Source organism: Euwallacea similis, chromosome 14 (genome assembly GCF_039881205.1).
Source record: "Euwallacea similis isolate ESF13 chromosome 14, ESF131.1, whole genome shotgun sequence".
Lineage (NCBI taxonomy): Eukaryota > Metazoa > Arthropoda > Insecta > Coleoptera > Curculionidae > Euwallacea > Euwallacea similis.
In genome coordinates, this window is record NC_089622.1 from 4,152,907 (window position 1) to 4,177,544 (window position 24,638).

At 32.2% G+C, this 24,638-nt stretch overlaps 1 protein-coding gene and 1 pseudogene across 3 annotated transcripts in view; both read right to left on the reverse strand.

Moving 5' to 3' along the window:
• Positions 1 to 322: 322 nt before the first annotated feature.
• Positions 323 to 24,638, reverse strand: part of Ptr (Patched-related) — a 34,923-nt gene continuing 10,607 nt past the window's right edge. Inside the window, exons 2-14 of one of the 3 annotated variants that reach the window (XM_066397263.1) lie at positions 10,426 to 10,699; positions 7,682 to 7,896; positions 7,449 to 7,630; positions 6,196 to 6,383; positions 5,942 to 6,100; positions 5,684 to 5,884; positions 5,495 to 5,626; positions 4,695 to 4,814; positions 4,456 to 4,642; positions 4,183 to 4,402; positions 3,919 to 4,131; positions 3,539 to 3,866; positions 325 to 1,787 (exon numbers count right to left, since the gene is read on the reverse strand). In XM_066397263.1, the coding sequence (XP_066253360.1) occupies positions 1,060 to 1,787; positions 3,539 to 3,866; positions 3,919 to 4,131; positions 4,183 to 4,402; positions 4,456 to 4,642; positions 4,695 to 4,814; positions 5,495 to 5,626; positions 5,684 to 5,884; positions 5,942 to 6,100; positions 6,196 to 6,383; positions 7,449 to 7,630; positions 7,682 to 7,896; positions 10,426 to 10,699 (3,147 nt within the window). In that variant the 3' untranslated portion in view covers positions 325 to 1,059. Of the gene's footprint in view, positions 1,788 to 3,538; positions 3,867 to 3,918; positions 4,403 to 4,455; positions 4,643 to 4,694; positions 4,815 to 5,494; positions 5,627 to 5,683; positions 5,885 to 5,941; positions 6,101 to 6,195; positions 6,384 to 7,448; positions 7,631 to 7,681; positions 7,897 to 10,425; positions 10,704 to 24,638 lie in introns of those variants that run through there. The other 2 variants (XM_066397260.1, XM_066397261.1) reach the window with 2 other exon arrangements.
• Positions 2,207 to 3,416, reverse strand: LOC136413440 (histone-lysine N-methyltransferase SETMAR-like; annotated as a pseudogene).

Genomic DNA, 24,638 nt, shown 5'->3' on the forward strand with positions numbered 1-24,638 from the left:
TATTTCTGCGACCACCCAAGAAGAGGCCACCTGCAATGTGTACAGGAAATCCTAGCAATGTATTTCGGATGATTTGGACAACTGTAAAAATTATGCACACATGAAATTAATAGACAAGTATAATGATAATATAAATGACAATGACAAATTGGAGCCCAATGCAGCTCAAATCTGGCAAGTTATGAGGCCAAACCTTAAGAACGTCCCATTTGTAAATCGTTTTGCTTCAATTAGGGAGGAAGGAATGTCAACCATTAAGTTTTCAATATTAAGAAAAAGCGCTATTTCGGAATTTTTTCGAATCATCGTTTTAATTATTAGAGGTATAAAAATATTTTAAATCTATTTTTTACAGACAAACAACAAAATTGCCTCATACGCACAAATATGACATACACTGTATCTGAAATTATTCATTCAACTTTGGTCTAGTAAAAAAGGGTTTCAAATAATATGGTATAAAACATTCAAACCACATCACATAACGATTCATATCAATCTTATGCATAGATACTATAACGTGCTAAAATATTAATATCTGCAAAGCTGACAGCAAAATAAACTATCTTCATTTATCAACTAAATATTAAAAGTAGGTAGGTACGATAATTCAATAAAAAACATTTTTAATAAATACATACAACAGACTTCTTACATTTTACTTGAGCATTTTCCTCTTGATAACTAGATAACTAAACTAGAGCATAATATACACGGTGAACCAACCAAAAAAAGCGTCCATATGCAAATTATAAATAAAATCGCACTATTGAATGCGAATATCGGTGGCTGTATAATCCCAGATTTGGGAATATTATAGAAAAGATTATGAATTTATAACTCTTATAGCTTATAAAGCAATTTTCTTTTTGTCTACATTTTTTTCCCTGCGCTGCATTATAATTCCGGCTTAGTCATCCCATTCATTGGTGTAAATACATAATTATCGCAGTCATATTTCTTTATACAAACACATACAATGAAAAAAATACGTACAATTATTGTCCTCAAAAATAATTTTTGTCTATTTACTATGCTAAATTCAATGATTAAATGTCTTTAAGAAAACCTTGATTCTTTCATGTACCTGGGATGTAACACATTGTGGTATGAACTTGATCTAACTAATCCCCCACCAGGGGGAAATTGTCTTGCTTCATCATATCTCCGTCGTTGATATCTATGTGTAGCTTCATCTTGAACAAATTCCTCATTATACCTTCCTGGAACATTAGGCCTATAAAACCCCGCTCCATAGATATCAATTTGTTCTCTAGGCCTGTATTGACCTAAGTGAACGTCAGACTTTCTCCTCCAAGATTCTTTATATCTACTTTCTGCTGGTACTACTTGATGAGTACCTCCATTTTTCTTATTAGAATGAGTAGATGACTGACTAGAGTTCTCTTCCGAAGTTCCCAATCCTAAATCCTTATCAATTTCTCCGTAACTTTTATACATCCTTTTATGGTTATATCGATCAATAGGAACCAATTCTGTGTTCCTTAAAGTCGAGCTTAAATTACCCCCATTTAGGGTGAATTGCGGATGGGGTATGGAGTAGGGGTGCGGCATGGATTTCTCAATGTGAGATAACTTCAAATCATCTTTATTGCTTTTTGACATGCAGGATCCAGGTCCGAAGAGAGATAAGAGGACTGGAAGCAGGAATAATCCATGCATGGCTCCCAAGAAGACCACGAGAAAGATCATTTTGAAGAAGACGCTGAAGATGTAGTTGTTTGCTAGAATTAAGGCCATCATTCCGAGGATTGTACTCACTGAACCTGTGAAAATGGGATTAGTTAAATATTATTTTGTACAAAGTATCTGGAGCGTTGTCGTGTGTTATTTGTAAATGATATTCGTTTTGGAGACATTTGGATTTTTGATTGTGGTATTTTCTTTTACGATATATGAATCTAATAGTTTCAATATTCTGTTAAACCTTATTTGTTTGTCTAATTATGGGCCATCTAAATCGAATATAACTATTTTTATTTTTAAAAATAGATTTGAGGAAAATGGTCTCAATGATGCAAATTTCAAAGGCATTCCCCAAGATTACTAATTGGTATCGTTCCTTTATTGTTAATATGTGGCTTAATTCATGATACTCCAACGAATAAGTTTTGTATATATTAGGTCGTGTAGTATGAAATGAGTAGAATTGAATTGAAACTTTAGTCATTTCTTTTTTCATATGAAATGTTTTTATTGTCAATCGAAATATGCACCACCATTATCAATACACTTCTGCCATTTAACGGGAAGTTCATTGATTCCTCTGCTGTAAAAGCTTGCAGGCCGGGAGTCGATAAACTCTTGGAAGGCAGCTTTGACAGCCTCGTCGGAGTTGAATGTTTTCCCTACCAAGAAGTTATCCAAATTTTGAAAGAAGTGGTAATCAGTGGGTGCTAAGTCGGGTGAATACGGCGGATGATGAAGAGTTTCCAGTTCCAACTCCTGTAGCTTGGCCAAGGTGACTTGTGCGGTGTGTGGCCGAGCGTTGTCGTGCAACAATAGCGGTGCGCTTCAATTGACTAATTTTGGCTGCTTGGCTGGCATCAGTTGCTTCATCATTTCGGTCAGTTGTCGGCAGTAGACATCAGCCGTAATCGATTCACCAGGTTTCATGAAGCTGTGATGGATGACTCCTGCGTTGGACCACCAAACGGACACCATAAGCTTCTTTTGATGAAGATTTTTTTTCGCACAATGTTTTGGTGGTTCATCTTGATCCAACCACTGCGATGAACGTCTGGTATTGTCATATAGGATCCATTTCTCATCACAAGTAACAATCCGATTCAAAAATGGATCGTTATTATACCGGCACAACAAAGAAACACAAGCTTCGAGACGTCGTTCTTTCTGTATGTCGCTCAACTCATGCGGTACCCACTTGTCCAGCTTTTTCACCTTACCAATTTCAGCCAAATGAGTCAATATTGTTTTTTTGGTTACACTGAATATTAACGATAATTCGCTTGCACTTTGACGTGGATTCGCTTCCACCACGGCTTTCAGATAATCGTTATTCACTTGAGTTTCAGGTCGTTCACGTGGTTCATTTGTTCAGGTTAGTTCAGGTCAAAATTGCCAGAACGAAATTTCATGAACCAACGAGATACTGTTTGCTGTGAAGTGACTTCAGTACCAAACACATCATTAATATTGCGAGCCGTCTGAGCTGTTGTGGTTCCACGGTGGAACTCATATTTCATTAACACACGAATTTCACTATTTTGCATGGCTGTACAAAAATTTTTATAAAAATAAAAGTTTTCAATAATTTTTAACACTTTAAACTCTGATCGAAAGAGGAAGAATGTGCCTTTTCCACATAAAAAAAGTCAAGTCCAAATATAGATTTAGAGTGAAGTTATTCGCAGTTGAATGTGGCATTTCGAGAATCTACTCATTTCATACTACACGACCTAATACAATCATACAAGTACACCAAAATGTTTCAATTGCTACTACATTTCCACATATCTACATATACCAACCAACCACCATGTATATTTGAACACACCTTGAAATACTGGTAGTCCCAACGCATACAATGCTTCTTTCATTTTCTCTTTGGAAGTCTTGGCTGTAGAAGACATATAGGCGTAGCAAATATGTGCAGTGAAATCTACACTGAATCCTATGCACATTATGAGATTTATCATGGAAATTGAGTCCAAATTAACCTTCCACAGAGCCATGTAGCCGACTACTCCTAATTCAATGGAGACAATGCTGAAAGCCACCCAGAAACCGCAAAAGATGTTGGGTATGAATATGAAAGAGACTATCATCATTATAACTCCTCCAATTAAGATGTTTTGAAGAGTCAAAGGACGGACTAATTCAAACTAAAATAATGAACACATTAAAGTTTTATTTATTATTAAATTGTGTACCTACCTGATCAAAAAATACAAAGTAAGGGTGGAAAACTGTGGCATTTAAGGGCGAATCTCTGCAAATTTTCCTGAGGGCCCTCACCATTTCCTTCTCGTGTTCTGTGCCAGAAATATTAATCGCCTGGATCAGGAAACGCATGGCGACTATTTTTTCCTGTTTCTCATCGAATCTAACATCTAATGAAAACGGTGTAGAGGGGTCTAACCATTTTCTCTGTAAAGATTTTAATTTAAATTTGATTCTGTATGAATATCTACTACTTACCTCTTCAAGGGCATCCATAAAGTCTTTCTGAGACTTGATAGAAATATTTAAATAATCAGAATTTCTATCTATATATTGTAGAAAACTTCTCAGCCAGGATTCAGTGTAAAGGCTGTTAGTGATGTAGGACGTATTTTCAAAAGTTTGAGTAAGTTTTTCAACTTCTTGTTGGACTTTTGGATCCGAATAATCATATTCTCCGGCAATAATAACCTGAACTCTGGAAATTGAGAAGGTAAAAAATTTTAGAAATCGAAACCAATGAGGAATTACCTATAAGGAAATTCTCTGTAATAATCATCCTCTCTATCAAAAAACTCTATAGCATAAGAGCCATTTTTAGCAACTTTTCTTCTTTCCAGTCCTTCTTCAATTTGAGTGATTCCATATCCTGCCCCAGCGAGGTATACAGCAAAAACCAATAACACCATGAATTTTACGAAACCCAAGCTTAGAAATTCTGTAAATATGAAGATGTTGATGCATGTCAAAATGCAGTCGAGAAGATTTACCTGCAAAGTAATCTCTGAAGAATATCATCACTCCATGTTCTTTGTTATCTTTGGGGTTGTCCATGTCATCGGGATCGACTCCTCCACTGCAGAATATTCTGTAGAGCCAGCATCTGTCAACTAGAAGAAACAGAGGTAAATTAAAAATAATTTTTTAATAATTACGATTTTAATCATTCATCTGCGCAACGACAATTAATGAGTGCAACAGCTTAGATCAAATTTATGTTTGAGTAAAAAATCTAAATACCAGAAAAAGCGATTTTATCTGTTTGGTACTCGTTCGTTCAACTTGAAGAGATATTCATGAAGGAAATCATTTAAGATCTAATAGTATTTTTTATGTCACATATATGAGCGTTTTGTTGATAAATAATAAATTTGTGTCTCAAAGTTGGCTTCCAAAATTTATGAAATACATGGGAGATACAGCGTGGATAAAATTGCAGAAGATTTCTTCGAGAAAAGCTCCATCTTGATCATTCAATAAGTCACCGTTATTAAATTAGTCATGCGATCAAACAAAAACAGTTCGAGGCCGCTTCAAGGACAGACCACTCTTCCTTTGCCAACATAGTGTAATTAAATCGAAGTGGTACTACTTTCTTCGTTTAAAGAGGATTTATATAAGTACCGGTTTTTATTATATAATGATTGAACTGTCCTAGTTTCTAATTCCTATGTGTTTCTCGAAATATTACTGACTTGTGATTAACGGTATCGGTAAAACTTCGAGAGCATCTATTTACTGTGAGTAATGAGATAAGTGTTAGATCTAGCACTAACCTTGATTTACCTACCTGATTTAGACAGAGGATCCACCTTGAAACAGAAAACTGAATGTAGGTTTTTCTGCTCACAATACCCTGAAATGGCCACGCATCCTGCGAAAAATGTGAGGTGCCAAATGAATAGCAATACTGTGGCAGCTCCTAAAATAATAAAAAAAACTAGTAAATTTAGAAAAAAAATCTATTATAGACCTTTACCCGAATATATGCAGAAAATAGTAACTGAAGGAAAAGGGCTAAAAATCCCTATCCAAAAACTGAAAAAATCGGTTACTGATGTTATTGTAATAGAAACTGCAGCTTCACTAAGCATTTGAGCCATTCTTTCAGGTACTGAGCTCTTAATCGAGGTTCTTCTCCATGCTGCCAGCATCACAAACGTATCGTCTATTCCAATTCCTAAATAAACAATTAACGAATCATCAAAATCGGTTTAATTGATTAAAAATTAGTTACCGATCATCAAAAAAGGTGCGGCCAAATTAATTCCAATGAAATCCACCCCTGCGTACATACAGAACCCAAAAGCACACAAAGTGGCCATTGCAGCACTTAAATTGCCCAGCAGCCCTAACCATGGTTTGGATCTGACCCAATCAGTCATCATACAGGTCACTAAAGTAGTAAAATATATTAGAAATCCCCTAAATTTCTTCTTATATATTGTGATTATATATTATGATTCTTGAAGGAAAGTAGACTTTACTTACGAACTGAGAATATTGCCATGACTAAAAATGTTGAAGTAAAGTAGGGAATTACTGATCTGGCATTCTTTTCCAATTCATGGTCCAGGGTTTTTGAAGCAAATCTGGCAATTCTAATGTGTTTGAATCGATTTTCTACATCTTGAACTTGTTCAATTAAATGTAGAAAGGCTTCTTCCCATGCTCCACCTCTGTTGAATCAATATATTCCCAATTAATACAGATTTAGAAAGATTTGATTGGTCATAAAAGCAGCTTTTTGTTACAGGTTTCATTGTTCATTAATTATTTTTTAAGCTATTTCATTACAGAATATCCAGTTATCGATTTTAAAAAAACATGAAAACTTTTAAAACATTTTAAATTACTATCAACCGACTATTTACTAGGCAATAAGACCTATTTCTTTATAACTTTAAATATTGAGATACGCCACTGGCTTTTTAATATAAAAATGCAACTAAAATCATAAAATTTTTAAACTAGTAAGAATAAATTGATGCCCTAAAACAGGTCAGTAGCATGAAACAACAAAGAAAGCTTTTTATGTATGCTTCTAAACCTAGCCTGCGTTTCTGGCTTTCAAGACTTTAAATTAAAATATTCTTTTTTGTAGTTGAATTTTGATTTTTTTAAAACTGCAGTATTTTAAAAATGTATGGCGTAACATGGCTGTATTTTAGAATTGGTTATCAATTTTGGAATTTCAGGGTAACTTGGCTCAAGTCTGTAGCGTAAGAGCAGTATAAGTTAAGTGTTTTATTTTTTATGTTTCTTACTATTTTACGATAATTTTTTAAAATTATTTTGATCTATAATTTTTGACACGATATTTACATATTTCGGTCTATAAATGTTTTTTCTTTTTCTTGTTTTCAAAATAGGCAAAATTGTCCCTAAGCTATCTCTGAGCCTTTTATAGTTCAAAATAATTAAATTATTCTACTCTTATTATGGAATTCAGTCCTGGACGTGCAAGTTTTCGACTTTTCGGTCTGATACCTCCAGTACATTAGAAACCAATGTATTCCTACTATCTTACTGATTTCATAACAAATACAGTTCTAATTAGACCAGAAAAAGTGGCTTATCATTCAATAAAGCAAGCAGCTCGTTAAAGTAACTTATAAATAAAATATTGGTCATGAATTATTGTTATTGTGGTCATGCTTATCATAATCGATTCATCCACCGTTAAGCATTCGATCATTAGGGATAATACTACTTGGCCATAGTTTGGTATTAAATCAACTTACAAAGCATCATATTTCTTGTTATCAGCATTTCCAAAGTATACTAATTGAAGAGAAGGCACGCTGATCACAAATCCATCTTCACTCACTTCAGTCCCTCCGAAGAAGACCGGAAGAGCATGAACGTCGAACGTTACAGTGTTGAGGGTGAGAGGAAAGGTGAGATTTCTTTCCCCTCTTTCAACCTAAAAGACAATTAATTACAAGGTAATTTTGGTTAAATATGATAGTCCTACTTCCTCCATAATGTACTCCAAATTCAGAATGTCGTTCTGAAAACAGTCGTCAAACCATTTGGCACACACATCCGCATAAGTGAAATACTCTTCTTGAAAGTTTACGGTCATATTCTGAATGAGATCGTCCAAATATCGCAGCTCTTTCCAAATTTCTACTCTAAGGAGATTTTTGATGCCATCTTTGGAGGTTATTATAACTCTACCGAATCTACCTAAAAAAGACGAGAACCGCCAAATGAAGAAGTTTATGAATATTCCAAACAAGATATCTGATTTTTTATTAAAGATAAAAAAATGGCAAATCTAAAAATTATAAAACTAGTTTTTCTAATTCCATAGTTTAATGGATGGAAAAAACCTTCATAATATCGGCATTATATTTGAAATTCCAATAAGGTCTGATTTTGTGCGGAATAATATAGGAGTGTTTAGAGGGGTGTTGGATTGTCTCGGTCTTATAAAAATTGGAACAAAATCTGTTAATTATACAGGGTGGCACATTTCACCTCTCGTCTTCCATAGCGCGGTTATTATTAAAAGTAGGATTTTAGTATTTTGTATAGTTTACCTGTGTCTTAGAGTATATTCCAGCAAAATATTTCTATTTATACAGGGTGTCCCAAAAAGTATGAAGATACCGAACTATATTTTTTTAATGAAACACCCTATATTATTTTTCACATTTAAAACTTTCTGTGATTGTCTACATATTCTTAAAAATTTTGTTGAAATCGTTTAGATAATACCGGCGAAAAAAATTATATTTGCACCTCTGGTTTGAAAAATTAATAAAAAATAGAAAAAATGTCTATTTAAAGAAACTACTCAAGATGCTTACTAAGCATGGTTTAATAGTTTTATTAAAAATGTTTCAATGATCGATATTATATGTTATATCTATCACAAATCTAAAGTATGTGTTCGAAATGTCTTCCATTCCCTTAAAGACACAAATTAAGATGATTATGGAAAGACGTATTGCGCAAGGTTGCAAGATTACAAGGCATTTCCATAATCGTCTTAATTTGTATCTTTAAGGAAACGGAAAACATTTCAAACACATACTTTAGATTTGTAATAATTGTAAGATAATTGTAATTATAAAATAAGTTCTATGAAAAATTCTTTGTCACATCCACCTTAGTTTTCTATTCGGTTTAATTACTATTGGAATGGTTTTCGGCGAATAACTTTTGACGCGCTAGAAATTGTGATAGACATGTAATTAGAAAAATGTTTTTTTTTTAAATTCTGCATCGAACTAGATTAAAATATACTTGGATCCCAATTTAAAATAAGGAAAATAAAATACTTTAAAGTTTAAGAAATTTGACGCTACATTTTGGACACCCTGTGCAGTATCAATCATCGAAACTTTTTTAATAAAACTATAAAACCATGCTTAATAAGCATTTTGGGTAGTTTCTTTATATAGGCATTATTTCTATTTTTCATTAATTTTTCAAACCAGAGGTGCAAATGTAATTTTTTTTTAGTTTTTAATTTTTTTCTTCGGTTTTATCCAACCGATTTCAACAAAATTTTAGGAATATATAGACGATCATAGAAAACATTTAAATGTGAAAAAAGATATAGGGAGTTTCATTAAAAATATACTTCGGTATCTTCACGTTTTTTTGGGACACCCTGTATAATTAGAAATAATTTCCTGGAATATACCTTAAGACACAGGTAAAGTACTATACCTATATATACTATACTAAAATACTATTTTTAACGATAACCGAACTATGGAAGACGAGAGGTGACATGCGCCACCCCATGTAAAGAAAAAATGAAGCAAATATTTATAAGATTAAATATCAAAACACAACTTTTCAGATTACTCAGAGTTGTTCAAAATTCGAATCCAAAATGCGAAACCTTCCCCTTCTTTTTATGCAATTTAAACAAAAATGGTCACGATTTATACATCAAATTATTTATAAACTTGTTCTCTGAACTTACTCTTTTTGGTGACTTCAGGTTGCTCAATAATTATGGAACTTTTTCCCTATGTCGCGTTATTCGACTACCTATTCACTTTTTATTAACTTAGAAAAAGCTCCTCAGATCAAACGAAATTGCTCAGAAATTTCAAATTTTTACTGATGTTTCATATTTAAAACCTCAATAGAAATTTCCAGGTATAGTTTTATTTTCCATATTCCAGAACTCTGGTGTAAATATCTGATTTTTTGCCAGTTTAAATTCTCATTTGCTATTATTATTCGCATCAAGCTTTGAGCTAACATTTACTGCTGCGTAGCATTCAACGATCATCTTCTGTTAATATATACAGATAGAGGATGTATCGTTAGTACCAACTGCATCCAGTCGAATAGGTTCATTTTCTGCGAGAAATAGTGTAAGTTTACACAGAATAAGGTACAATGAAAATGAAGGAAGTAATAAAATTGCCAAATGGAAAATTACTTGTAAATTTCAACTTTTAAATTTTCTTTTCTTTATTATACTTCTGCATAATGCTAAAAATCCGAAACTTAAACGTCATCCAGAGTTTGTTGTACTATACTTCGGTCCACATGATGAATGTTATGTATTTTTATTTAAATTCATTGACCCAGTTAGAGCTGATGTAATACCGGACAATCAAGGCAAAGTTTAATTTTCAAATCTATATTCACCTCCACATACAAATTGCTCAAGTACCCAATTTGGTATCATTATTTTCGGTTTCAAATTATATAATATTTAATGAACAGTATTTCTCCTTTTACCTGCTCTAGTGATCCTGGCAACATTAAAACGACTAGAATAATTAACTTTAAAAAACTCCTCCACTACAGATCTCTCATATTTTCCTTGTCCATTTAAAGGACTGAACAGGTACTCTGGATCAATGTTGTTGTGAATTTTTTGATAACCGGTCATCCCTAGGAATGTTATGAGGATGGGAACTATTACGAAGTATCCGGGATGTTTTCCAACCAAAAGGCCCAGCTTGTAAAAGGATTTGTTGAGGCAGTCGTCCACAATTCGTAAGCCAATCATCTGGAATAAATGGAACTATTTATTACATATTAAATATATTTTTTTTAATGTTTCAATTGAGTTCAAGGAAATGTTTTAGGTTTTCTTCGCATGAAAATCTAAATATGGGACATCTAAGCTCAAACCGCAATTTCAATTCAAACAACGTGCATTTCATTGACGAAATAAATACGTAAGTAGGTACCTATTTGCATTCATTTTCAATTTATCTGCTCATTTTTATATGTAATTTTACTAAATCACTACTTCTCGAGTTTTGCTTTAGAAAACACTTATTTCAGGCTTCTCACAAGTCTTCTCACAAGGAAAAAAAATATCTACTAACTAATCAAATAACTACATTTTGATTGAATCCTTCCCACAATTAGATTATTGTGTGATTGGAAAAGTGGGTTAGTTAGAAATCTGCGATCATTATACATTTCAAACAATATTGTCCAGGTTTTTCAAGTGCTTTAATATTCTTTCTTCAGCGTTTTAAGCACCCACAATTCAGCGAAAACACGAAGAGAAAGTATAATTCACCATCGTGTTATTACATTAAATTGCGAAGAAATTAGTAGCGCCATAACGTGCTCAGTGTAATAGTAAGGCAGTAGGTCTGAAAAGTAGAACGATAGGTACCACATGGTATAGGTATATATGGCTCAATATGGCAGCATTATATGTCATTTAGAAATTTATTAAATATCAAAGAAAAACATACAGAAGCTTTTCCATACTCGCTTTCTGGTCTTCAGATCTGAGAAACAGATAAAATAAAAACAAAAATTAAATTCTTGTTAGTACACTATTGTATACCCGCAAAACTGTACAAATTAATCGCCTTTTAATTTTATTGCTACCACAGTGCTTAGTGACGTGTATGTTGGTTATGCTTGTTAATTTCCATTGAAAAGTACTGCCGTTATTCCGCTAAAAATTAAATTCTAAAATTATTATGATGATATGTAGTTTTTCTAAGAGTAGTAGTAGTTAGGCCCTTGGGAGTCATTTTCGTTTTTCAATTCCGCACTCCATGTAGGTCCCCTCCCTCTCCATAATAGGCCCGTTCTCTTTATGGAGGGGAATATCCTATCTCATTTAAAAGACGGCAGTTACTTCTGGAAGAGAAAGGCGGCTTCGAAGACCTTGTGTTCGAATGCTTATTCAACAGGCTCCTTCGACACACACTGAATGTGGAGATACTTTCCTCTTATTTGAAGGCATAAGAAACTCTTCAACCCACGTAACAGAGTAAATACTCTCAAGGAAAACTCTGGTCCTCCGTCATCTCCTCTCCTGCCAATAAGGAAAATCTTAACTTATCATAACCTTATTATCACAGACAATTTTAACTTTATCCCTAAATCTCCTTCCTCCTATGTTTCTCGCCTCAACACCAACTCCCCCGTTTCCATCCCAACTTTGGTAGCATTGTGCTTCTTGGTCTTTTACACTCTTTTTTCTGGACTCCGTTTGCGTGTTCAGTAAAGTTCATTTTTTATCCATTAGCATACCAAACAATTTTACCATATCGGCATAAATAAAATTTGCTTACAGAAATTTTTTCGCGGTAAAATTTTTGTCAGCATCTATTACTGTGGTTATGATCGTTACTTAATAAAGAAATAGCTGATTTTTAGTGCAGAACAGGTAGTGAGTGAAATTTTCAAAATAAAATTTAATTAATTATTATTGATAATTAAAGAAAGAGATTCAAAACAGATAATGCAAGAATAAATTTATAAACGCAAGCGAACATTAATTATGGATAGGAGAAAAAGGTAGAACTAAAACAGACGGTTTCACCTACATATCTCATACATATGTGGTAAAAATAAGAGATTTATTGTATGTATAAAACAAATGCATCAATTTATTGGCTTTTCCTTAAAATTAAGTAACCTTTCAAACTAAAAAGAATCGTGTTTCATGCGAATTCAAAGTTAGGTACGTTATGGTGGCACATAAACACTTCATTAGTTGCAAATTACTTCACAGTTCAAGACCTGAGTTAATCCGTATTATCATTAATGAAAATTGTAACAAAATATGCGTGAGCATTTTGGAAAAATAACTAGCGAAACATTCTAATTATGTACGTATTTAGTAGAAATTATTTTCAACTTTATCCTAATACGACTAGATTTAAATGCATGATAACAGTTTCAAAATATTATTGTTTCATATCTGAGTGATTTAGTTTTAAGTTATTAAAAAAGGATTATGCGCAACAAAGTTGATCGAATAGTTCCGGCATTTAAAAAAGTATTACACACCACAATTAAATAATTTTAGTATCTATCGCGTTCGACCATCTGCTCTTATTATAATTGCACAAACAATTTTGTGGGCATAGAGAACAAAAAATGAATAATACCATAAAAGTATACTTCCATTAAACACTCCAATAATAATTCAAATTTAATGATATTATTTACAGCAATTGCCCTAAATCCCGTAAATTTTAACATTAGTTTCTCGTATAGAGTATTTGTGGTTTTATAATATGATATGGAAATTTTAGGTCTTCTCCTTTGAAATCATATATCCATCGTTTATACTAGGCAGAACGATTTTTTTAAAATGTTATCGTATTTTTATAATTTTTTACTTTACACATAGTTTATATGATAAATACCCCTGCCATTCACAAATTAAATACAACAAACAAAAAGTCATTTAATTTGCCAAACGACCTTCTGAGACGTAATTTCTGTTGTGGTCCAACCAATACTAAACAGTGAAATTACTCCAGCTTTTTGTTGTGGCAATTTTTACGCTTTGTACCTACCTTTATACCTGTTAACTGTTTATGCATATAAATACTGGCGTAACCATATTTTACGCCTCAATACAAGGCTGGTTCTACTATAGCATGAAGAAATCTGATTTGAATATTTTAATATCTAATACAGTTGATGGAGGGTATCCTTTTCCGTTGAAAATTAAAGTAAGTACAAAGACTAATTGGACAGTTGCCAAATTTTAGGAAACAGAAAAAAGAACATTTGTCGAAAATTTAAATTATTTATAATTCAAAAACTATAAACGTGATCAAAATGATTAAGACAGAAAAAGTAATAATAATCGTTATTAAATCAAATGAAGGCATATGTCTTCAATTCGCAATTAATTTAACAAATGGGACCAAAAATACCAATGATTTGCTAAAATAATATAAAATTCTGTAGGTACGGGGTACTTGAATACGATTCACATTTCTGCATTCTTCTTCTGATTTATTTCACTTACACCAAAAGTAGAAAAAATCATGTGTAAAACTCATTACGAAATGTTATTTTGTATATTTCGTGTTATCGGTCATGTCATGTCATTATGGGCTTCGTTTGACTCGCTTGGCCGCAAAATCTCATTCATTACTTAGAAGTATGCATTTGCTAACTACTATAGTTACATAAATAACTATTAAAACGCCGTTCTTGGTCATATTATTCAGCGTAATTTCTTAAAAACTTCTATCATATATATACAAGGTTTCCCGAAATTAAATAGCAGTAATTTAAAGACTAATTCTACGACCAAAAACATTGAGAAAATTTCCTATAAACATAGGGCGACAAATAAACACTAAGGGTGATACAGTTCTTTCAAGGACCGCCCGTAAAGATAGTTTTTCCCCAATATTATCGAAACGATTTGAGGTACAGTAACAAAATATTGTAAGTTTACCAAACATTTTACGTCGAATCCAAAAATCTAAATGAAATTTAAAACAAAATTTCAGAAGTGTATTATATAGGGTTGGCTTAAGGTATTTTTGGGCCCAACTTTTTTACTTGCAAATGTTTTTATGATTTGACTACAGCAGTTGAAAATATGAACTCTTTTTACATAAATAAGGTACTCTTAATTGGCGTCGATAAAGTTTATACCATAATCTCTCTTGTCTATGTACATTTTCAAAAGCAAAATCACGTACTCCGAAAGAAAAGATGTTACTATCGCTACACGAAAGCACTACATAGCATACATTGGCGTCAAAAGGAAACACAAATGAAAAAAAAAGTACGTGATTTTGCTTTTGAAAATGTACGTAGATAATAAGGATTATGGCATATATTGTAATAAGTAATGTCTATTTTATTTGAAAATGGTACGTTTTATCGACGCCAATTAAGAGTACCTTTTCGTGCAAAAAAGTCCATATTTTCAACTGCTGTAGTCAAATCATAAAAACAATTGCAAGCAAAAATGTTGGGGCCAAAAACACCCTAAGCCGACCCTGTGTAATACACTTCTGAAATTTTGTTTTAAATTTCATTTAGATTTTTGGGTTTGACGTAAAATGTTTGGTAAAACTTACAAAATGTTGTTACTGTATCTCAAACAGTTTCAAAAATATTGGGGAAAAACCATCTTCCCGGGCGACCTTTGAAAGAACTGTACCGACTTTAGTGCCCTTTTGCCCTATGTTTATAGGAACTTTTCTTAATATCTTTGGTCGTAGAATTGATCCTTAAATTATAGCTGCTTAATTTCGAGTCACCCTGTGCAGTTGCAGAAATATAGCTGCTCCACATTCTTAACGGGACACTTGTGATTTTTTAAGGGATACCCTGTATAAATCAGGCAAAATACCTCTATTTTTAGACTATAATACGCAACGTCTTCCAATAAATGAAACTTTGTACATAAAAAGGACGTAAAAGACAAAAAAATACGTCACAAACTTTTATATCTTTTAGTTTCTTATGACAAAGTGCGATCACAGGGGTATAAATACATAGCAGCGGAAAAATTAGATCGAACCCATTGTACTAGAATGGCGGCAATAATTGGGTGCGCCTTCTTTTACGTCATCGAAACCACATAATAAAACCATATATATTAGTTGTGTGTACTGTTATATTAAATACTTGAAGATCCGACTCTCAGAGGCAAATAAATGTGTTTAATCTACAAAATGTATATACAGTCAATTATCTTAAAATTTACGATTAAAATTGTAACTTTGTCAACAACAATATTTTACTTTCCCTTCACCTACAGCTCAGGTAAATGGAACGTAGGTTGCTAAATCCGGTCAAAGAGATTGGTACTTGATACTATTGGGGCAAAAAAAAAGTTATTACTCAAGGTAACTATAGGTACAATTATAATATTATTTACAGTTTTTTCTTGTAAGTACAGTATAATAATACCTGATAGTTGGGCTTTATAACTCCCACGATAATATTCTTAATGATCCGTCGACATAGACCAATGCGTTTCCTATACATATAATGCTGTTGTTTAATAATTGGCTAGGGTTAGATAGTGAGATACTAATCGAAATCAGGGAGAAACTAACTCCAGTTCACACCACGTAATTTCTTCTCATTCATATCGATTTAAGTCTGTGTTAACTGGCGCAATGTAAAGGGTGGTTTGAATTCGACAGCAGCTAAAATTCCCTCAGAATCTGTAGGAGATTTTCTCAAAATTTGCTATTCGTAGGAGACCCCGATAGATCGGCACCACATTCCTCAGTCGTTTTTAGTTTTCTCGCTACGGGGGGTTTCTGAAAACTTGTTATTCATAGGAGAGTTCGATAGCTTGAAAAAAATATAGAGTATTCAAAAAAGTTAAAAAAATAAAATATGGACTTTTTTTGCCCACTGTGTATTTATTACTAAACGCTCTAAACTCAATCTTTCACAGCTAGTTTATATTTGTTTAAATGCTACAGAAGCTATGCAGTTTTCCCACAGCATGCATAAAAAATTAAATTTTTTTAAATTTAAGAACTATTCAGCGACAAAATGGGACTTGTCACTACGCTTAAAAGTTACAAGATGGCCCATTCAAAAAAAAAACGCAAGTTATTGTAATATCACGAAAATGAAGAAACCTATGCTTTTACTTTTTTTAGAAATCGAATCTGCTAAAAAAGTGCCTCAAAAAAGCATTAATCATATCTCGTTCCAACCTCGGGTTGTCAAGTTGTCGGGGTCTTCTACGAATTACAAGTTTTCAGAAACCCCATGAGCGAGGAAACTAAAAACGATTGAGGAATGCGGTTTGCATTAATCACTTTTAGTTTAAAATCGAGCTGAGGAAACAAATATTAATTTTTTAATGTCGTATTAAGAGGATTTTAATATCTTCTTTTAGAATATTCTGAGAAAACCTTAAATCCCATTGAATTTGTACCATTCTGTCAAAATTCATGAGTAATAAAAGTGATAAAATTTGACCACCATCGTTACACCACTGTAATCGAAACATGAACCACATTCACCTTCTCCTTCTTAAGTACTGATTTATTGGATAATGCAAATCGAGCACTAAAGGCGGGTTTGCATTGGGCTTGGGTGGCGTGACCAAGCACAAAGCGGTTTCTTGAAAAAAATATATAATGTCAATTAATAGAAATATATGGACATTCTAACGTACATGACGTCAGCTGTAGAGGAAAATTTTACAAGTCATGTGAAAATTTCAATTTAGGTAGTATATAATTTAAGGTGGTATGATTTTGGCGTAAAAGCTTCAACATTGTTTCAGACTACAGATTTTTTGCGGTAATATTCCTTTCACTTAATTACCTTCAAATCAACATTTTTTAAATAAACCTGCCATCTTAATATGAATTTGATTCGCAAAAGCTTTGGCTGATTATTTTTAACATATTCTACAATCTGATTTTTTTCATTTATATTAATTATACTCACGGATAATTAAATTAAAAGCCTTGAAAGATTTTTCACTTCCGTTTCAGTTGATCTAAATCTGACATGTAAACCACCAAGTTATCTATATACATTGTTTTGATATTGAAAGGGCAGAAGTTAAGCAGTATCTAAAATACAGTTTTTTGGAACATTGAACCCAACGAAAAAATTTAAGACTTTTCGTACTGAATTTTTATGCAGGATGTCTAGAAATAATGTATACATAGTATGAGGCTCAATTTCTTTCGTTGCAATAAGAAAGAAAAGTTTCTATGAGGATACTACAGAAGAGTGCTGTAAAAAAATCTTTGAAGACGCCCCTGGTAATTTTTCCATTATATTTTATAGGTTGTTCTACGTGTGCATATATATACTTTTTTCATTACCTGCTTGTAGTTATTTTTATTACGTTCTCGTAAATTTTACATTACGTGTCCGTATATTATTTGTGATGTATCCGTAGAATCTTGTGTAGAAGTTCTTCCATTAAAGGTCTAGTTTTTCATATATTACGTGCCAGATTTTATTTGTAAGGAGCACGTAGTTTTGTCATTACACCCAATTTGTAAAAGTTATTGTATCATTTAAGAAAGACCGAATTCTCACGATTTTTTCAGTTATTTATGAAGGAAATGGTTTTTATAAATCTCGTAATGCAACTTTATGGATTTGTCGGTACCCTAATGGTGTAAGAGTACCTAACGGTACTTAAGTATTACTTTCTACATTTTAGGGTCAGTTGCGTCAGCCGATATTTTTAAACTCACAGTCTTTCCTGTAACTATTACCAGTTAAATCCTTTTTTTTCCTTTTTACTCATAATTAGTACAATAATAAACTTTTAATTGAAAATATGAGTGTTCTGATAGTTCTCTAGCCGTTCCTGACAAAAATTCCGTGCAGTTAAGCACGTTCAAAATATTGACTGATGTCATACAACATTAATCAAGTGAACGGTAATTTTTTAGAAGAAATTAAGCAAAAAAAAAGCTAATAACCAAATATGAAGCTTGTTTGAAATTTCGGAAAAATAAGAAGCTTTTAATTAAAAAGAAGAAAGATTTTTCCTGCAAGAGATATGGCTAGGAGATATGAAGCGCTCTTAAAATATTATAAAACTGAAGAAACCCCGTCTAAATTGTCTTTTCACCTTCAAAAAGGACGAGAAGTTTTCATTCAAATGGGACAACTATGAGGAAATTCGGTCACTTGGAAATTGCTTTCTCTGAAGAAAAAGAAAAATCCGACCGAAAGGTTCCGACGGGACTTATACTTGTGATAATCTAAGACTTCGAAAACAATAAAAAATACTTTTATTACAAAAAAAGGATAAACATTTTTATGAAATGAAAAAGGGCATCTTCCGCATATAAAGAACGAACAAATGGTCTGGACATTAAATATGAAGTATGTCAAAACTTAAAAAGAATGAAAAATCCTGAGAAAGGAGCCTCTTCGCTATTGAGAAGATGTTGCAAGTGTCTATTGTGATGAAAATCAGAATCTACTTTGATGAGTTTACTGTGATGAAAATTAGTTTCTGCATAAAGTTTCCCATTGCATGGAAATCGACCAAGCGGAGGGTAGGACAGAGAAGTATTTAAAAAATTTAAAAAAAATTTAAATCCTGATCGAAAAATATCTATTTACACTACTTCAAATTTAGCCTCAAGTGACATATTATGCATAATAATTCATCTATACAATTTCAAATTGCTCTCTATTTGCGGTTCTACTTTTGTTATTATACCAATTAAACCAATTGCAATGGTGGCTAATTACAGTGAAGTGATTTATAGATTGCTACTTATTGCATCTGCAGGTATCAAAGTAATGACAGTGGTAAATTGAAAATCAATAAAATTATACTTGTGTGATTAATTATTCCCTTTCATTTACAGCTTAAGTTTTAGCGTTAATTCAGAAAATGAGTAAAAATTTGTAAAGAAGTGCAAATTTTGTCAAGTGAATGTTTCTTAAATTGGAATGCACCTAAAGATACGGAGGCCGGCACCATAGAGGAACACCCAAAAACTCTGATTTAAAAAACTATAATGTAGAACTAGACGGTGGATGGTTTTCAATCAACCCTCTTTGCACCTGCTGGCAAACCAAGAGACGTTTTCGTAACAAAAGATTTAAGGGCATCAGAGGCAGGTAGATTTCTCCGAAGTTTCTACCCTTGCAATAAAAATGCTTTTCAGATGTTGAGATCTTTTTGTTCGATTTTAATTTATGGATATTCCACAAAGGAGAAATCACTAGCTAGGTAGGCATAATGAGAAGGAATTTCCAAAATTAATGACAACTGAAATAATAGTTTCTTAACTACTAACCATTTTACAACATATTTTCCAGCGGTGATAATTGCAGTTTTAATGACAAATTCCTAATCACTGATTCAGAGCACGATTCAGTACGTTTCTTAGCCGAAATTGACCTGCAAAATTAAAGGTGGTGCTTACATAATATAGCTGATCGTTTTGTTTATAGAACTTTTTATTAGTGAAACCGAATTAAGGTTAAAACCAATCTGTTGCGTCAGAAAATGAACGACCATTCGGTTGAATATCTAGAACGGACTTTTGAATTCTTGTAATAGTGAAAATGCCGGCCAAATGCGGTAGTTTTGATTACCTAGAATGTCGGTTTGAAGGGTATTAAAAGCGATATTTAATTTCAAGGATTATTTTATGTATTTTTATGATGAGACTCGTCTACTCTTTCCTTAGATTTTGAAGAATTATTTTGGGTACGAGACGCTGTTTCCCCACCTGCAAGTTTTAAGTATCTTGCAGCTTTTCTAAAAATTCTCCATTCTAAAATTCATGAACTTCTACATCAATATTTTAAATTTTAAATTTTTCTCGAATAATTCTACATATTATCCCATGAAGAATTCCGCAACTCTTTCAGTTCCTTACATTTTTACCTAGTAGTAAGCACTTCTTACAAATCCGAGGGTTCAAATTTTACGATTAATCATTTTAAGGGTTTGCATGGGAACCTGTATTTCAATCTGCTTATTACAGCTTGATTATTTTATAGAATGTCCAAGGAACTTTTTTGCTTTAATGATTGCCCAAAGAGGCCAATGCACCTAAATCAACCCGCGACACATTAGCTAACAAAGTGCACTCGTAGATATAAGGAACTTATCATCCATTGCGTTATTTCTTCCGTTTCAGATTCATTAATCTACTTTACATTATTGCACTCTTCCGTTTAGTGTTGAGTGTACTGTTAAGCGGTTACTCTTTACGTGACGCGTTCCAACTAACTTAGGGTTAACACATTAAATAAATTGTTCTAAAATTGGTATGGTTTCCTGTTGTCAATAATAATAATTTTCAAAGTTTATTCACCCAGTTCTCTTTCTCTTGAATTGGTTTTACATGCCACTTTGCCAATGATTTATTATTATGGTACGTGCAGAATAGTTTGCTTCCACATTTTGCACATGGACTTGTGCATGTCTGAGTTTGTTGATAAAAGCATTGCACTTTAGTAGAAACGAGTTTTTTCTTAAACGATAAAAATTGCTATGTGAGCTCCAAAGGAAGCGCGCGATTGCTGAGCTTTCTTTCAAATATTGAACAATACTATGAAGGAGCTCAATTGCTGTAAATATTCAGTCAACTTAAGCAACAATATAAATTGACTTTATTTATTATTCTCTCCATGGCAAGGCTAGTGCCATTATCCATATACACGCCACAAATTGCATATAATTCATATCAGGCAAATGATGAGTAAGTTCTTTATTGTTCTGTGGTTTCATGACCATGATAATGTTTGCGCCTCGTACAATTTTTAGAGCATATTCAGACATACGACTTTTGTTGTGGTAAAACTTTGTCCTTGCAACAAGAACAAGAACTACATTAATCCACATCGCATTACTTAGCTAATATTCTGAGCTCGGTCTTGATTTCAAATTGACTTTCTCCTTTTTTATGCAAAATCTCAAAATACCATATTCATGAAATTTTGTTATTTTCGATGATCCGTCACATTTCAAATGAGCAATAGCGTACCGTCAGAGATGGCATAGAGGCGTTCGTGTTTCAAATATCTCTGGTTGTTATTTTCTTCTTCAATTATTTCTGCATTGTTTCGTACTTTAAATTATCATTTTCTTTGAAAAATATCAGAATAATTTTTTTAAATAGTAATAGATATTTATTGTTCTCTTCCAATCCATTTTTAGCACCAATGAGATATAATTTTTATATGAAAGAGCGTACTTTTCTCTTACTTGTAAATTTCAGTTCTGTAACATTTTTACAAGACAATTCGCAAGTTGATAAGTTAAATATATAAAAAATGGCGAAAAGACGAATTGCTAAGTGATTTGACATTTTGGTTTGTATATTTTCAAATCCATTACTGGCTCTATGGTACAAATTTTACATTATTAAATATCACAGTTTTCTTTATATTTCACGTAAATTTGGTAGCAATCCGCAAATTGGAATTTAAAGAAACCCATTTCCTACTTCCTATTTCAACCTACTGGCAATGTAAGAACATAGGGGAATTGAAACGAAGTTAAAGATGCCTTAGAATGCTAATCAAAGGCTCATTGATTCAGATACATCCTGAATCATAAAGAGTGATGGTTTGATATTAGTCTCAGGATTGGATTAATAAATTTAAAAGAATGACGTGATATTTCTGGAGAATCGAATATCTTCAAGCGTCTGGGAAAAATATCCACAATTAAAATCAATCGGATTTTGTGTATCATATTCAGTTTCTTCGATTTTCATCCACTTTTTAAATAGTTCCCATCAATTTAGCTTTCAAGACTAAGGAAGTGTTACAAGTTATTAGTTATAAAATTATGAAGTTCGAATACAAGTTCAAGTTATTCATGCATAATTCTCTAATCTAATTAAAATATAATGTAAAATAAAATCAATAACAATTTATCATCAGATTAACTAGAATTGGTTTTTTTATTGACAATTTTTTTACGACCTTCCGTTTTTTGGGAAAATTAAACTAGTTTTTGCAAAAACATTTTTTGCATAAACGAACAAATTCTTCTTCAGATGGTTATCTCTGATTTTTCACTGAAACATGTTTATCTTGTCATAAGAAGCTAATTAGGTTTCTTGGCACAACTTCGCAAATTGTTATCATAAAGCCATATTAATAAAACTATTATGTTTTTTAATATAATTTTAAGGAAATGATAAATTAGTTATAAGAAGAGAAATAGTGACAATAGGAAACTTATTTCAGGCTGCTATGACTTTCTCAATTCGAAATTATTGTGAGTATTATTGTTGAGCTTTAATTTTTAGTTCTGAAATATTACGTAAGAAACAGGTAATTTGTCAAGAAAAATTACAAGTCTGTATCTTATAGTATTTTTTTGAAGTTCTATATTTCTCCGATAATCGGGTAATAAGCGGAGAAATGTTTAACATGATTGTCTCATATGTGGTATGAAAAATACATTCTTAAACCGAAGTGCATGCATAAATACAAATACACGTCTACCAAATTGTTATTTACCGAGAAAGGTTAATTTTACTGAAGATTTAAGATGAAATCTTGTTTGAATTGTCAGGGTAAAAAAAGAAAGAAGACTAAAAAAACTGAAATGAAGGTTTTTGAAAAGTTCCAAATATGAGAAGTTCTATATTCGGCTAATCGATTCAGAATAATAATATGGGTTTAAAGGTTTTTTCATAAATAACTAACCAAAACTGGTATAGTAAAAAAAAGACCAGTTTTGGTTTTTCGAATAATCTTCAGTGGGTAATTTGACAGTGCTGCCTTGATCTTTTTCTCGATTTTGGAACTTCATTTTCAATTTCACACGACATTCAGAACGCATAATTTGGCTTGAAGAATAGCTTTACAAATGATTTTCTACCGTAACTTCCAGAGTGCACTGATAGTTTGAAGTGCTATATTAAACAACCACTTTAAAACAGAAAAAAAAAATTCAGAAAATTGCTTTAAACAACAATCGTAACTGTACTTTAAAACCGACACCTTGATTTTTCGAGAATTTAAAAACTTCAAATCTAGTCTAAAATATCTGGAAAATACACTCTCAAATCGCAGCATCATATGCACCTGAAACTGAACATTTTTAAACAGTATTTCCAGCAATATTCTATTTTTTCAGATATGTATTATAATATACAGGGTGTTCCACCCCAGCGAGAACATTCGATAGCTCCCAAACCAATGGAGATATAAAAAAAATTATTTCATAAATTGTGTTTCGATTTAAGTGCTGCACATTCTAAAATTATTTTCAAATATGGCGGACTTCCGTTTATACCGGAAATTGACACTAACTTACTTATTTTAAATGGAACACCCTGTATATTATTACATTTTTGGATTCCTTATTCAAAATGAATATCAGTTCATTAAGCATATGGAAGCATTAATTCGTACCATTCACAAGTTATTAGACAATTTATAATAAAATTGATGTATGCATAACTGAAGAAAAAGTCCAAAATCAAGGAAAGTAAAAGACATAAAATTTTATGGTTTCTTTCATTTCAAAGAGCAGAAAATAGACTACTACAGAAGCTATAATTTTTTTATTTATTGTCTAAAATATCAATTTTCTAATACTTGTCAAATGGAAATATTCAACCACCAACAACTTAAAAAAATTAAAATTAATTAAATTTAATTAATTAAAATTAACAAACAGTTTAATGACAGGGTCCAGTTGTGCGTTGAAAATAACGGTCAACAATTTGAACATTTACTTTGAAATCCCATTGACATTCTTTAGATAACCGTTTATTTTTTGCATCATTTTTGCTGCCCCTTAAAAATATTCTTGTTGCGGATTGATGTAAGAATACTTATTAATAATAGTATATCAAATGAGAGATTTTTTTTTTCTGCGTCGGATAGACAAAAAATAATTATATCATTCCATTTGAAAAACTGAAGTTGTTGGTGGTTGAATATTTCCATTTGACAAGTATCAGAAAAAATAATAACGTATAAACGGTATAAACGGAAGTCCGCCATATTTGAAAATAATTTTAGAATGTGCAGCAATTAAATCGAAACACATTTTATGAAATAATTTTTTTTGTATCTCCATTGGTTTGGGAGCTATCGAACGTTCTAGCTGGGGTGGAACACCCTGTATATCATAAAGAAAACAGAAACATGAATTTTCATCTATATCGGTTATTGAAGAATCGAATTCAAAATGATAATCCTATAGATCTTTGACGTGATCATCTACAGGGTGATTCGTTAACAATGAGACAATCGAAAGC